We start from the raw sequence: 15,632 nt of genomic DNA, 5'->3' as shown, positions 1-15,632 counted from the left end.
CAAAGTACAAAAAACAAAAAACAAACAAAATACATGTTCCCTTAAAAAAAAGCAGGGGGGGGGGATTTGACAATCATTCTGTCCACAATGCCTGAGGTCTTCAACAATTGTCATAATTGATGCAAAATGTCCAAGTTCCTATAAAGGTGTCAATTTTTTTTGAACCAAAGATTCTGAATTGCTGAGAAATAGAGAGAAATCCGAACAGGGAAGGAGCAATGTTATAAGCTTACCCTGCATGAGCAGCAGCGAAAGGAGTATGGACAATGCAAGGCAGCTGCCAACAGCCAGCCAATATGCTCTGTAGACTTTGAAAGCCACTGCCCCTTCTTTTTTCTCTTCCTCCTGCTTAGGAAAACAGCTTAATTGGGCCGGCTCTTCTTCCTCGTGTTCCACTCCCTCCACTTCATTGCATTCAGCATCTACTTTGGAACAGAAATAATAATACCAAGAAACAAGAATAACAATAATAGGACACTGGAGGTTCTCGACTGGAAATAATTTTTTAAAAATGGAACTCAAATGAGTCCACAAGATAGATAAGCACACAGGGCTTATTTATTGCTTTCTTTTCAAAACATAATAGTGGAGACAGGAAGCACTAGCCCGCTCTTCCTCTATTCAGGTACCCTCCAAAAGTGTTGAGATTGTAGTTGTACTGCCAGAATTGCAAGCCAGTATAGCCATCTTGAGAATCCTCCTAGTATAGATAGAGGAAGCTGAGCTAATGATTCTTGGTGATTGCCCAATAAATAAAATAAATCTCCATGTACATAAAATCTTGAACATTTCTTTGGAGAGGAAACAGAGCTTCAGATATTTGAAATCATGTAGGGAAAATAAGAGTACCTTCTACTTCTGCCATATCCTCTTTTTAATACAAATTTAGGAGAAATACATGATGGATAGGAAGTAAGTTTGAATGGCCTCCCAAGAGCTAAAAACTTTCAGAAACATTTAGTTTCACAAATTGAAGCAATATCAGTAATGTAAATAGAATCCTGTATCCTACATGTCTTGTTATTTTGTAAATTAAGTGAAAATATATTACAAAAATGCTTCAGATTTCAGGGGGGAAATGCAATTAGCAATGCCAGTAGATGCTAATGATCCCGCAACAGCCATATTCCATTAGTGCTTATTATTGAATTGATGTGTCTATGGAGATTCTCAGTCATCCAGGTCATGGTTATCCCAAAGGTGCTTTTTTTTCCCCAAGTTTTTTTCAACTTGGACTTTCTGGTTTTTCTTTTAAGATGTTTCGCTTCTCATCCAAGAAGCTTCTTCAGCTCTGACTGGATGGTGGAGAATGGAAGGATTTATACTCTTTGCAGACAGCTGTCCATTTGCATGCTTTTAACGGGCCATTAAGGTCACCTGGAGGTTTATCTGTGTCATCAGGGACACCTGAGTGGTGCTAATGGGTGTGGAGCCTTCTTGGAACTGTTGAAAGGACAGTATTATAGATTGGAGATAAATGATGTTGTATTTCTCCCCCACCCCACCCTTTGTTGAGAGAGGGCTGTTCAATTTTGACATAATTCAATTCTTGAGCTGAAGAAGCTTCTTGGATGAGAAGTGAAACGTCTTCAAAAAAAACCCCCAGAAAATCCAGCTGCCTCTTGAAAAAAAATTGAATTGATGTGCATTTGAGGAAAGTCTCGGGAAGAAAACATTATGGATTATAAACTAGGGAAATTCAGTATGTCTGCACTAGTAGCACAGTAGAACACCAAAGACATCTGGATCCTATATGATGATGTTGATGATGATACCATCCATTGTCATCAGGCACTTGGTATCATGCCCAAAATTTTTACAAGATACATCAACAAATTGCAGCTTCCTGCAATAACACCAGCAGAACTGCAAAAAACTGCGCTACTCGGAAAATCTTATATTTTAAGAAGGTACTTAGTTGATATCTAGGACGCTGGCAGCAACCCCTATCAACCATTAGCACCAGTCAATGGTATTTGTAATGCATTTTTGAATAATAATAATAATAATAATAATAATAATAATAATAATAATAATAATAATAATAATAATAATAATAATAATAATAATATTGAGTTAACCATTATCTGCAAAGCCTTTTGGTTACAAGTTTAGGTATAACTAGTTATTATTGCCCTTCGGGAAAGACAGGCCATATATTTCAAGAAAAAATGACTGACAAAGAAGTAGAATTCAGGAATTTGTACCCAGGTACATTCACCTGAATATTTTACTTGCTGTCTGCCTTAAAGGTGAATGTAGCTTGCTTATGAGTAATAAAATAGGATTAAAACTTTGCAAAAGTCATAAGAAGTCCTCTGGTTTGGGGAGTGGGTGTTCTCTACCCCACTACCCCAGACTTATATTATTTTGACTGATTTCAACAAACCCATTCCTGTACCATGATGAAAATACCTAGTACTTACTTGTGCCCTTCTTTCTCTTGGTCACTGCTCCAAGTTTAGGGACAGCTTCTACCAATGGAAGAATGATTGCTGGAGTACCTAGTGAAACAGGAAGATTTTGCTATGTTTACATTTCTGTTTACAGTCCTCCTATGCTTCTTTCTTAACAGCATTTCATTATCCTTCATCTGAAAGAACTGGATTTCTATTGAAAAACCAAACTCACTGGATTGTGGTCTATTTTAATTTTTATAAAATAATTGTTTTTTTCTTTTTTGAGGAAAATTTGCTCCATTTGCTTCCACATTAAACATTTCTAATTCTTAATCCTTTCTATTTAGAAATATAGAGTGAGTTTTTTGATGTAAGCTGCCCAGAATCACCTTGCAGTGAGATGGGCAGCAAACAAATAAATCAACAAATATAAACAAACAAACATTCATTTCATTTTCCTGTTGCAACTGTTAAGTCTTTTGTGTGGTGCTTTATTAGCTTTTCTGAATAATTCCGTCAGCCTTAATTTTATTGGCTCACCAGCATATTTTTTGTCCCTTTTTCTGTTATACTGTGTACGCTTGCTATGAATACGAAAATGAATTCTCTATTATGTAAAGCAATTAATTTAGTATTTTCTCTTCAGACAATATTTTTTACTAAATGCTTGTGCATTTTGTTAATTGTACTTATTGATAATGAGCTTTTTGTTGGAACTTACAAAGTTTGAAAAGCTCTCCAGGCAATTTTAAGAGCCATCGGAATTAAGAAAGAACCGGTGATCCTTAAGCATGCAGGAGCTGATAAAAAGCTCCCAAGAAAAAACGGGAGTCTGGTTCACATTCTGAATTCCTTTTCTGAGGTAAGTATTTCAAGCCCTTGGCAAAGAGAACAGTAGAAGGCATCAGGCTTTACCTGCCCTGAGAATTCTGCCATTATCCATCAGTACTATCATGTCAGCATTTCCCAAAACCTCAATTCTATGGGTGCAAAGAATCCGAGTTTTGTGCCTGAGAATTCCTAGGATACACTTCTGCATAAGGTGATTAGCTACATCTGCATCAACAGCTGCTAGTGGATCATCCAGAAGATATAATTCTTTCTCCTGTAGAAAAGAGTAATGATGTCTGAGCCCTTTCCCACCCAGAATTGTAAAATATCTATCCATTTAATTTGATCCAACAAACCGGGTATAATTCAGATCCTGTCAGCCAAAGAATGTTGACTGTTGGAAGCTAGAAGACAGGCCTTCTTTACTGTAGCCCCTTCTTTGTGGAATACTCTTCCTGGCAGATTAGAATTGCCCCAAACCTTTTGGCCTTTTGTAAGGCTTTAAAAACTTGGCAGAGTACAGGGTCTGGGGCAGAGGTGGTATTCTGCCCACCCGCCCAGACGACGTCATGGATGCTCTGCGCATGCGCAGAAGCACGGTGCACAAGCAAAGTGAGCACACACATGCTCCTGGTTCCAAACCCGTAGCGAAGATAAGAGGAAACCATTACTGCTCTGGGGCTCAGAATGTGTTAAGGGCCACATTTCTTGACTTTATTGTTAGTAGGTTATTTTGGTTGCTGTATGGATTAATTAAAATAATAAAACCATCCAAATAATAGTTTCTCTTAACTGTTCTATAATTGTAAGCCTCCTAGAGTGTTGTGGCCCAGCAAGATCCGATTGAGCTGCTGATGGACTCGGATAGCGAGGAACCATATGAGTCTGCCCTGGACGATGTGAAAGACCCTGTGCAGGGCTCAGACTCAGAGCAGGGACTGGAGAGGCTGGTTGGCCACCAGGAGGCGCCTGAGGCATGGAGCAGTGGGGAGGATCAAAGGCAGTTTGTCCCTGATGCTAGATTGAAAAGGGCTGAGCACCGTAAGCAGCAACTCTTCCGTAGGCAGACTCACAGAAATGATTAAGCACAGGTGGTTGTGGATTGGCCCCTCCCAAGAGAGATTATAGGTGAGGTGTTGGGAGGGGACATTTGCAGGAAAAAACCGTTCAAATTAGTAGTTAAGAAAATCTATGAATTCTAGCCGTGTCTGGTCGTTTGGACTATCTGGGTTGCTTCATCTGGGTTGCTTTATTGAACGTGAGTTGTCTGGGCCCTCAGCCAAAGGATTTGTTATCTCAGTAATTAAACAGTAGCAAACAGCCAAGCCTGTGTTCTGGTTTATTCACAGGCGTGGAGAGGGGGGTCAGAACACAGAGTCACTTTGCTGAGATGGCTATAGAAATTGATACACAAGTAAAAATCACCTAGGACAACAGCATTCATCCAGTCCTTTATATACCTGGTAAACAGCTCTAGCAAGTGCAATACGAGCTTTCTGTCCCCCACTGAGGGTGACTCCATTCTCACCCACCTCTGTCTGATCACCTGCTGGCAAAATCTAGAAGTTAAATAGATAAATTATAATTAACAGAACAGTTGCTAAATAGATGCACTGAAATAAGGACAATTATTTAAAACTCCTTGATGCTTAACTCATAACTCAATTATATCAATAGGCAACACATAGGTCAAAGGTCACATCTGTCATGAATACCTCTTCCATCAGTCCCAACAGTACACCAATGAACATTCAGCTGCAAACTGCCATACACTAATGCCACAATTTCTTGCCATCAAAGGGCAGGCAGGGAGAACATAGGAAAAAAACTTGGATTTACTTAACATAGCAACTCCTGCCCTTTGGAACAATCTTTTCCCAGATATACAGTTGTTCCTGAGCATTGTTCCCTCTAATTTCTGAAGTGCCACATATAAGGAAAAAAAAATATTTTGTGCAACTTTTACAAAGCTAAGTACACATTTGTGCACCACGGTATGAGTATATAAGCAACTTGGATAGTACCTGTGCTGTAATAGTGACATATTAAAATGTTTACATACTTTTTTTGGGGGGGGGGGGAGGTGCTCTTTCGTGTGTAGGAGGCTCGGGCCCAGAGGAAGTTGTGGCAGCACTAAGTAATTCTTGCTTAATTAATTAATTTTCTTGAAGAACCTATAGGGGTTATTTTGAACGTTATGGAATACTCACATTCAAGTCATCAGAGAGAGCACAGGCATCTATTACTTGCTGATAAAATTGAGCATCGTATTCCTTCCCAAAGAGGATGTTTTCACGGATGCTGGTGAACTGGATCCAGGGCTCTTGAGCAGCCAACCCAAATCCTTTCTCCAAATCCCAAACATAGACCTGTTCACCTTGACTACAAACATATCAGTAGTGAGGAAAGGGCATACAAAATGGCTATTCAAATGATTATGGGCAATGGGGCTGGTTAATCTTTACATTCTACAATATATGAAGAAGTCAATTGCCTGGATCAAAATGAATTCATTCAATTATGGAAATACTGGGTATCATCATGTCAAGTCACATGGTTTTGATAACGAAGCTTTAGTCTACCAGAGGCCTATTGTGATTACCCACACCAAGTGCAAACTTGATCAGTTGCTAATGATAGACTACTGGGAAAGAAAGCAACAATTCAATTAGAGGAGGGCTGTCAAAACTCCCGCCCCACAGGCAGGATGCATCACAAGCTGGCCACACCCACGCCTGGTTTAGCAAAGGGGGAAAAAGCCCCAATACGTCACGTGACGCTGCTGTGACAATGTGAGTTTGACGTTCCTGAATTAGAGCAACTAAGGTGCTGGCCTAGAAAGCAGTAGACAAGAGTTCAAGGCCTTCCTCAGTCATGAACTCCAGCTGGGAATTTTTGGGCAGTCACTTTTCTCTTAGCCCATAAATATATATTTCAGATATATGTACGTATGTGTGTATGTATGTATATGAATAAAATATGATATACTAGAGAGAGAGGGAGGAAGGGAGGGAGATCACGTGAAGTGTTAATACCACTTTATAATGCCTTGGTGAGGCCACACTTGGAATACTGCATTCAATTCTGGTCGCCACGGTGTAAAAAAGATGTGGAGACTCTAGAAAGAGTGCAGAGAAGAGCAACAAAGATGATTAGGGGACTGGAGACTAAAACATATGAAGAACGGTTGCAGGAACTGGGTATGTCTAGCTTAAGAGAAAGAAGGACTAGGGGAGACATGATAGCAGTGTTCCAATATCTCACCGCCCCGAGTCCCTTTTTGGGAGAGGGGGCGGTCTAGAAATCCAAGAAATAAATAAATAAATAAATAAATAAATAAATCAGGGGTTGCCACAAAGAAGAGGGAGTCAAGCTATTCTCCAAGGCACCTGAGGACAGAACAAGAAGCAATGGGTGGAAACTAATCAAGGAGAGAAGCAACTTAGAACTGAGGAGAAACTTCCTGACAGTTAGAACAATTAATCAGTGGAACAGCTTGCCTCCAGAAGTTGTGAATGCCCCAACACTGGAAGTCTTTAAGAAGATGTTGGATAGCCATTTGTCTGAAACGGTATAGGGTTTCCTGCCTAGGCAGGGGGTTGGACTAGAAGACCTCCAAGGTCCCTTCCAACTCTACTATTGTATTGTATTGCATTGTATTGTATTGAGAGAGACCCCTTGGAGAATAAATGTTATTGTAGTAATGGGTACAACTACAAGCAATTCTAACCTATTCCTGCATTATTTGTAGACAGCACAATTGTGCATCACAATCATTTAACAAGCTGACTCTTTTAAGGCAGTGGCATCTTTTAAAGTGTAATGTCAATAGCTATATCCTTTTTGGGGCTTCTTCATAATTCTGAAAACAGACGCTAATGCTTTCAGGAGTCTGCCCATTAAAGTGATTCTTAAAACAACAGCATCTTTTTTTCAGGCTCATAGTTTTAAAAATGACTGCCATTATCTCTGCAAAAAGAAGTGGCTGCTTTAATGAATTGTAGAGAGATGCTGGGGTTTTGAGATCCAAACTGGAGACATCTACAGAATCAGATGATCATAAGTCACTTTTTTTTCAGTGTAAATTGAGAACTACCTGTATTGAACTGTAACAAATCAAATAATGTAATGAGTTCAAAGTTACAAGAAGCAGGGTATGACTATTTACCTACTAAGTTCTCCAGTGATAGCTGCAAGCAGGGTGCTCTTCCCACATCCAACCTTCCCAATGACCCCTACTAATGCACCCTAGAAAAAAACAAAGATCAAGATTTTCACAGATTAGCCTGCAGTCTTCCTCTGTTATATTGCAAACTTTCATTCATTCATTCAGTGCATGTCCTTTCTCTTTCCATACAATGAAATACCAAGGCACCTCCTCTTAAGTGGTCTAGATGGTGCTGTTTGCCTTTATAATTCCCCCTAATTACTCACTTTTGTCACCAACAGATTCTGTATGAAAAGTTGGCCTCCTCTTGGTACATGAGATTCAGAGGTTTCTTTGCTTTCTGAGGACCATGAAAAGGTAGAATTGTGCATTTCCAAAGCAGAAGATGGATTCAAAGGACAAACTGAAACAGAACATTTCAGCTGTTATAAAAGCTGTAGCTAACAGTACACTTACAGATATAATAATATATATAGATATATATGTAGATATAATTGATTTCACACATAGATGCACATACCTTACCCAAGATCAAGATTTTTTTCAGAGCTACCCATGGAAGCTCCCTCCCTTTAATAAGAAACATGTATGTTCAATCACACAATGCAAAATAGGTTCAAGCTCACATATTTAATTTTGCTTGCCCTGATTAATAGATTTCCCATATAAGAGATGGATTTTCTGAAAAATTGGGCTCTGGTTTTTAAAAACATGGGTTAAAGCAGTGGTTCTCAACCTTCCCAATGCCGCAACCCTTTAATACAGTTCTTCATGTTGTGGTGACCCCCAACCATAAAATTGGTGTCTCGGTTCCTAAGACCATCAAAAATATGTATTTTCCGATGGTCTTAGGTGACCCTTGTGAAAGGGTCGTTCGACCCCAAAAGGGGTCCCGACCCACAGGTTGAGAACCACTGGGTTAAAGGAAAACTGGATTTTTGGAGCATTGGTAGAAGTAATGGTATCCTATTTTCTTCACTATTGGTTCAGTAGTGGGAGCACACGCATGAGCAGAAGGTCCTTGATGATGTCTGGGTGGGTGGGTGGAGCCTCGCACTGCCGCCACTACCGGTTTACCCGAATCGGAGCGAACCAGCAGAATACCACCTCTGATTGATAGGCATGAGTGATTATAGAAAACTGCATTGGGTCACCAAGCTGCGAATCACGCTACTATTTTTTTTCCAGCAAACATCAAGCATCAAGTATCTATTCCCTCTTCTCCCATTTGCTTCACATGAACCAGAACTGCTATTGTTATTCTGCTGTCTCATTCCACCATTTCTTTATTTTTCTTTATTGCTGTACCTCTGCTATAATAAGCATGCAGATCTTGGTCTGGGAGCTCTAGGAAGTGCTGGATTCGATCTAGAGATACTTTGGCTTCCAAGATCCCATTCAGCACCCAAGGGAAATTATTGAGGGGAAGAATGAGCATCCCGACAAGGGCCAAAGCTGTAAAAACCTACGGTGGAGAGGAAAAAAAAATAAGTGAGAGGTAATCCTAGCATTTGACCAAATAAATACAATGCCACCTTGACATAGCAGAAAATGAAGCAGCGGAAGCAAATGCCAATAGAACATGAAAGAATTCTTGTTCTTGGGTGGCAGGAATATGGAAATTAAATGAAGAAGAAAATATAATGTTGCCAAATGGAACCACAATTGGCAATTGTAACTGACCAGCTACAGTACATAAAGCACTAAATATAAGTCTGGAAGTTGTGACTCTGTTTTTTACATGTACGTATATTAAGTTGCTGAAGAAGCCTGAACTACACTTCATAACATTCAGAGCTAGAAACGTGTTCAGATTGGAGGAACTCCAATTCTGAGAGTTACAGAGTTCGAACATAGAGCAGAACAGATAGAATGCAGTCTTGCATGTCACATTCCATATGCTTTATTGGCAAAGTCCCCTGGAGGTGACCAATTTGGATCACTATTGCCTGGTCTCCACCAGTCCTACCATTTTAGTAACGTTTATTGAGAGTTTTGTAGATTACAACAACTCTAGAATATATGGATCCACTTCAATATTCAGATATGGGCATGGGACAGAAACTGGATAGTTTTGGTGACTTTCAATTTCATCAATCGGTGGTATCTTGCAAAAGCTAAGAGTACAAGACACTTTTTTGCAGTTTTTCTGCTCTGTCCTGAGGGGATAGCACCAGGTGGTGGATTGGAGAGAGATTGAACAGGTAACTATTCACTTGTGAGGTACTGCAGGGTTCATTACTCTCCCCTCTGCTATTAATAAGCTACTGGGAGAGGTTGTTAACAGTTTGGGGTAGTTATACATTGCCGCCACACCAAACTCACAAGCGACAAACAAACTGAAATGAAGACATTGCCTGTGTAGAAACTACCTGGTCTATTGCCTGCTCCAGTAATAACTCTGGAAAGCAAAGAATTCATCCTGAAAGGCATGACTTGGAGGACTAATGTCTATTGCTAACTGGAAGTGGGAGGGGGGCCTTGGTGACATTTGTCTGGTGTACACATTTCTAGAGAACAAGGCCTTGGCAACAGTAACCTAGGCCCTTACTATCTCTAGAATTGACTTTTGCAATGTGGTTTACATGGGGCTGCCTTTGTAAGTTATATAGAAACTGAATTTGGAAAAGAAGGCAAAATCTCATCTGCTGGCAGAAGACAGCCACTGATGTCTTATAACATTGGTTTTGCACTGTCTCCAGTAAGCTGTAATACAATTCAAAATGCTGAATTTAGTATATCTGGCTTGGCAACTGGACGTTTGGGTTCAGCAGATAGAACTAACCCATTCCGATTAGCAGGCCTGGCATAATTCAACTGTCCCTCCTGGCAAATGTATTATATCTGGTTATTTTAGGGGCTTTTTAATTTACTGTATTTGTTTTTAGGGGTTTGAATTTATTTTATATCTGCTTTGTACAGTTCTTTTAACTACATTTTAACCTCCTCCATGTCAATTGTCAACTGTACATATTTAATTTAATTTTATTGTATCCTGTTATATTTTGTATGAACTGTACACCGCCCCGAGTCCCTTGCGGGAGAGGGGGCGGTCTAGAAGCATTAAATATTATTATTATTATTATTATTATTATTATTATTATTATTATTATTATTATTATTATTATTATTATTATTATCTGGTGCATGTGTGGCAAAGTTGGTGGCTGAGAGTTCCTCTAATCAACTGAAAGTACCGTATTTTTCGGACTATAAGATGCACTGGAGTATAAGACACACCATGATTTTGAAGAAGTAAATTTTAAAAAAAGTTTTTGCACTCTGCAGGCCTCCTAAACCCTCTGCATGCCTTGTTTTTTGCAAAAAGAAAAGGGGTATGCAGAGGTTTGGGAGGCTTGTAGAATGCTGCTAGAGACTGGGGAGGGCAAAAATGAACAAAGAATGGCCCGTTTTTCTCAAAAAAAGGGCATGCAGAGGCTTTGGGAGATTTGTAGTGGGCTTCTGGCGGCTGGGGTGGGGGGCAAAAAGGAGCAAAAATGGCCCGTTGTTTGCTCATTTTTGCCCTCCCCAGCCTCCAGGAGTACTTTGCAAGCTTCCTAAATCCTCTGCACGGCCATTTTTGCAAAGGGGGCGAGGTTTTGGTAGGCCAAAAATGCTGCATTTAGTGTATAAGACGTACCCAGATTGTCACTCTTTTTTGGGGAGGGGGAAGGTGCGTCTTATACTCTGAAAAATACGGTAGTGGGCTAGGAGCTTTATGTTTCTCATCTTATATTCCATCCCTACAGCATAGCTTATCCCTAGAGCCAAATGGTAACCTCCCTTAATGGAAGGCCATAAAACTGAGTTTTATTACAAAGCTTTTAATTAGTATTGGATATTTATGATTTTTTAAACTCTGTATGGTTGGGTCATACCAACACCACAGTATTTGTGTATATGTATTTTGGATTAATGGTTTTATGTTCAGTTTTGTATATCTGATACAGCAGTACCTGGAGTCACAAGTTGATGAATAAGATAATAAATCCCTGGCAGTCCTTGTGTTGTTAGTTAATATATAAACACTGCAGTCAAGCACACAGATAAGGTATTCTATTGATGTTAGTTTTCTTAAATAATGTTTGTGTGTTCTTCTGTTGTATGCAAAGGTTAAGATTTTAGCCAAACTGATCACCAAACATGGAAATGAACAAGTCACTAATGAATAACAAAGAGAAGGATTGGCTCAGAACAGCAGCACTTCTCACCTTGGTGGCAGACAGCTGGTTTCCTAATAAAACATAGGTAATGAAAATGACAATAGAGACAACCACAGGCAATGCTGCCCAGAGGTAGACACACACAGCATCGAGATATTTAATTGCTCGCAGGCTCTTCAGTTCCTTGGCTCGGCATGCCTTCACTCTAGCATCAAAATGCGGCTCCCAGGCATAGAACTTGATCACTCGCATGCCACCCAAGAGCTCCGTCATGAGCTGAAAAAAATAAAAATAAAGCTGGTAGTCGAAGAATCATGGCTAGTATGTTTATTCCATGACGTGCACTCAGAATCTTCTACTACAAGTCGTGCTCAACTTATCTGTCATTGAGCCTGGCGATTATGGTTAAGCCATGATGGTTGTAAAGCAGGTCAGCATGGGACTGATCTGATTTTTACAAGGTTTTTTTTTGTGGCAGTTGTTAAGCAAAAGTGGCAGTCGGTAAACAAACCTATTGTTTGCTAGGGGATGGTTTCTGCTAGAAACTAAGTAGATGGCTGTTTCCAGCAAAAATGTCATAAATGAAGCCATGGGACTGTGGGATGCTGCAAACATCTGTAAATGCCGGCTGGTTGCCCAGCAGCTAAGATGTAGTCATATGTCTGCAAGCCCATTGTAACTTTGAAGCCAGGTCATAAGTAGTTTTGGCGAGGGGGTTTCCCATGATTTTGAAGAGTTGCTAAGTGACCAATTGTAAGTTGACTACACCATCTGTACAGGGCAGCCATCAGCTGGTCGTATCAGGCACAAGGCAATACAAAACATGTCTCCTTTCTGATGCTAGTAAAATAAAAATAGTGAGCTATCTGAGAGGCTTTAAAATGGAGGGATTAGCAACCAAAAGATTTTGTGCAACTGCAAAGAAAATATAATGGAAGAAATATTTCAAAAGGGTGGGAGGTTGCAAAGAGAACAATTTCCTTCCATTAATTGGTCAGAGCCATTGCACAGGAATAGTCAAATTAGGAAATAGCCTATGTTATTATAACCAAAATACCCAATCCTTTCAATGTACACCTGAAAGTCTTTGGGCTGGAATGTCCCCTTGGGATGAATATTTTGTAGAGCACACACTTCATATACAAAAGATATTAACTTCTGTAATTATCCCCAGAACTATGATCTACTAGAGACTTAGTAGCTTTGGGATTTCCTGAATGAAGTAAATGTCTTCATTCATGTGAAAATTGGCATCTCCTAATTCTATGAATGCATCTGTTTCATGTGTTGAACCTGGAAGGCCACTAGAAACATGCATATATTACAGCTGTTTCTGTAGAGTCCACACTTTGTTTCTAAAGGAGCTCAGGGCTAACTGGAGCTATTTCAATGACCTATAGCAGAGAACCTGAATAGCTCCTCTTCTGATTAACATAAATCACATCCTACTAGAAAAGTGTCCAGTGAAAGCTTTACCTAAAGCCTTGTCCTCAGGAATAAAACTGAGCATGAGTTCTGCTATGTTACCTGTGGACCTGATGAACCTCAAGGTTCTTTTTCTCTTGGAAACCTGAATTTCTATCTGAACTAAATGTAGACCTTTATCACTGGCTAGGACAGCCTTTAAATCATATTACTGTCTCCTGGCTTATATTACTGGATCATTGCAACTGGATAAATCACATTAGACCTGGTTATTATTTCTACAACCTAGCATATTTTTAATTAATACTTAATGACCTTAAAGCCAATCTTACTTTTTTTTGCCCACTACTTCTCATTCTTTATCTCAGGGGTGTCCAAACTTGGGAACTTTAAGACTTGTGGACTTCAACTCCCAGCATGGCTGGCTGGGGAATTCTGGGAGTTGAAGTCCACAAGTCTTAAAGTTCCCAAGTTTGGACACCCCTGCTGTAGATTATAAAGCATTTTGTAGATTATTAAGTCTTAGTGGTAACAGTACAATGCTAGTGATTTACTGATAGTTTTTGCATTTAACAGCTTTATAATCTACAGCAGGGGTGTTCAAACTTGGCAACTTTAAGACTTGTGGACTTCAACTCCCAGAATTCCCCAGCCAGCATGGCTGGCTGGGGAATTCTGGGAGTTGAAGTCCACAAGTCTTAAAGTTGCCAAGTTGGACACCCCTGCAGTTTATCTGCACTCTATGTAATATAATGTTGCTTACCGCAAAAGGGAATAGTATGATGGGCATACGGGTAGTCCTCATCTTACAACAGTTCATTTAATGAGCATTCAGTTAACAACAGCACTGAAAAAAGTGACTTATGACTATGTCTCGCGCTTGCGCCCGTTGCAGCATCCCCATGGTCACATGATCAAAATTCAGACACTTGGCAACTAACTCATATTTATGATGGTCACAGCGTCCCGGGGTCATGTGATCACCTTTTGTGACCTTCTGACAAGCTAAGTCAATGGGAAAGCCAGATTCCCTTAACAACTATGTCACTAATGTAACTGCAGTGATTCACTCAACAAGTGTGGCAAGAAAGATAATGAAATGGAGCAAAATTCGCTTAACAAATGTCTCACTTACCAACATAAATTTGGGGGTGAATTGTGGTCGAGGGCTACCTGTATATGCATGTACCAAAAAAATTACACCGTCATATATTCTCAGCTTACCTTGACCCGTACATCTTTGTGCTTCAGCATCTCCTTGTTTTTCTCCATGATGCAGTTAGCAATGACTTTATTAATGGGGACAAGTAGCACAGCCAGAGCCAGTCCACCCAGGAAGGCTATGCCTACCTGCTGATATAAAAGGTAGAGAGTGACCGCAAACTGAAAAGGAAGACTCCACAACTCATGGAAACTAAAGCAGAAATTGACTAGTCTATCAGTGTCCGTGCTCATAAAGTTGACAATTTCACCTGTGGTGAAGCTAGCCAGGCTACTTCCATTTACCCGCAGAGCTTTCTGGTAGATGGCTGAAATAACCGCAGTACGTACAGTAAGTATAATTTTGTTTATCTCATAATTAAACTGATTACGTAAAATGGCACCAAGGAAGGAAGTCGCAAAAAGTCCCAGTGCGTACAATACTCCGTGGCTAAGAGGTTCTTGACGTGACTCCATAAAACTGACCAACAGATTTAAAAGCAGAGGCCCGGAAAATCCCAAGAGACCACCGGTCAATTTCAGAAAGCCGAGTCCATAATAACGTAGGCCAAAAGCTGCATGCAGCACTGAGAGGAGATGCACAGGTTCAGGAGCCTTTTGAGGACCTGCTGGAAGTCCATTATGTCTGACATCGCGTTTGGCAAAGAAGCGGTTTGTGGAAGATATCCTTTCACCTTCTGAAGCAAGAGCTGCCTTTTTCAGCCAACAGGAGTAAAAGCGTTCACAGACTTTGCTGGCCTGCAGTCGCTGAGGGAGTTGGTAGACATCTTGTGGCTTATTCAGCTTCCACTGGTAGCCACGCTTTATAAGAGAGTTCATCCAAGCGTATGAGAAACGTGACAGCCAGCTCTCCCCATCCTCTGCCACTGCCTCCCAAGTGGATTCAGAGAACTGTGAAGCTGTGATCAAGGGTTCCTGCTGCGAGGGGTCATTGACAGAGAAAAGATCTTGCCTATTGCCTACAGGGATGATATACCCAACGAGACAGAGAAGTAGAGAAGCTAACTGGAGGCAGAGAACAGTGAGCCTGAGGGCTGTGGCAAGTTGAAGGGGCTGCTCACCCAACTCCATCTGGCAGCGCCATACCAATGTGATAACAAGAGATGGGACTGGAAAGAAGGCAAGGATCGGTAGGACTGCAGGACCACGACTGAAACTGCATGGAGATCTGTAGAGAGCAAGAAGTGCCAGGCTGTGAGTAAGCCATGCCAGTGCAGCTGTGCCACTTATTAGAACTTTCAGGCAGAAAGGATCCAATTTCTGTGGCCAAAGGATTACTGGGATTATATCAAGGATGGACAAACCAGCAAGGATAAAAGATGCAGCAATTCTGCATTTCCATCCTGGTCTGTATGCACATTGTGAGCCAAAAGTCCTAATAAAGGAGAAAAAAGAAAGCATTAAATAGGTTTTAGTATTCTTCTA

At 40.4% G+C, this 15,632-nt stretch overlaps 1 protein-coding gene across 6 annotated transcripts in view; it reads right to left on the bottom strand.

Moving 5' to 3' along the window:
* Positions 1–15,632, bottom strand: part of ABCC10 (ATP binding cassette subfamily C member 10) — a 28,122-nt gene that overhangs the window by 10,436 nt on the left and 2,054 nt on the right. For 5 of the 6 annotated variants that reach the window (XM_081944553.1, XM_081944551.1, XM_081944549.1 and 2 more), the window contains 10 exons: positions 14,211–15,582; positions 11,610–11,837; positions 8,707–8,863; positions 7,665–7,801; positions 7,399–7,478; positions 5,441–5,612; positions 4,691–4,789; positions 3,315–3,504; positions 2,427–2,504; positions 234–425 (listed from right to left, as the gene is read on the bottom strand). In XM_081944553.1, the coding sequence (XP_081800679.1) occupies positions 234–425; positions 2,427–2,504; positions 3,315–3,504; positions 4,691–4,789; positions 5,441–5,612; positions 7,399–7,478; positions 7,665–7,801; positions 8,707–8,863; positions 11,610–11,837; positions 14,211–15,582 (2,705 nt within the window). The remainder of the gene's footprint in view (positions 1–233; positions 426–2,426; positions 2,505–3,314; positions 3,505–4,690; positions 4,790–5,440; positions 5,613–7,398; positions 7,479–7,664; positions 7,802–8,706; positions 8,864–11,609; positions 11,838–14,210; positions 15,583–15,632) is intronic. The other variant, XM_081944554.1, reaches the window with a different exon arrangement.

This window comes from Natrix helvetica (genome assembly GCF_964273705.1).
Source record: "Natrix helvetica genome assembly, chromosome: 2".
Classification (NCBI taxonomy): domain Eukaryota; kingdom Metazoa; phylum Chordata; class Lepidosauria; order Squamata; family Natricidae; genus Natrix; species Natrix helvetica.
Note: the sequence above shows the minus strand (reverse complement) of the source record. Positions and strands in the feature narration are given on the sequence as shown.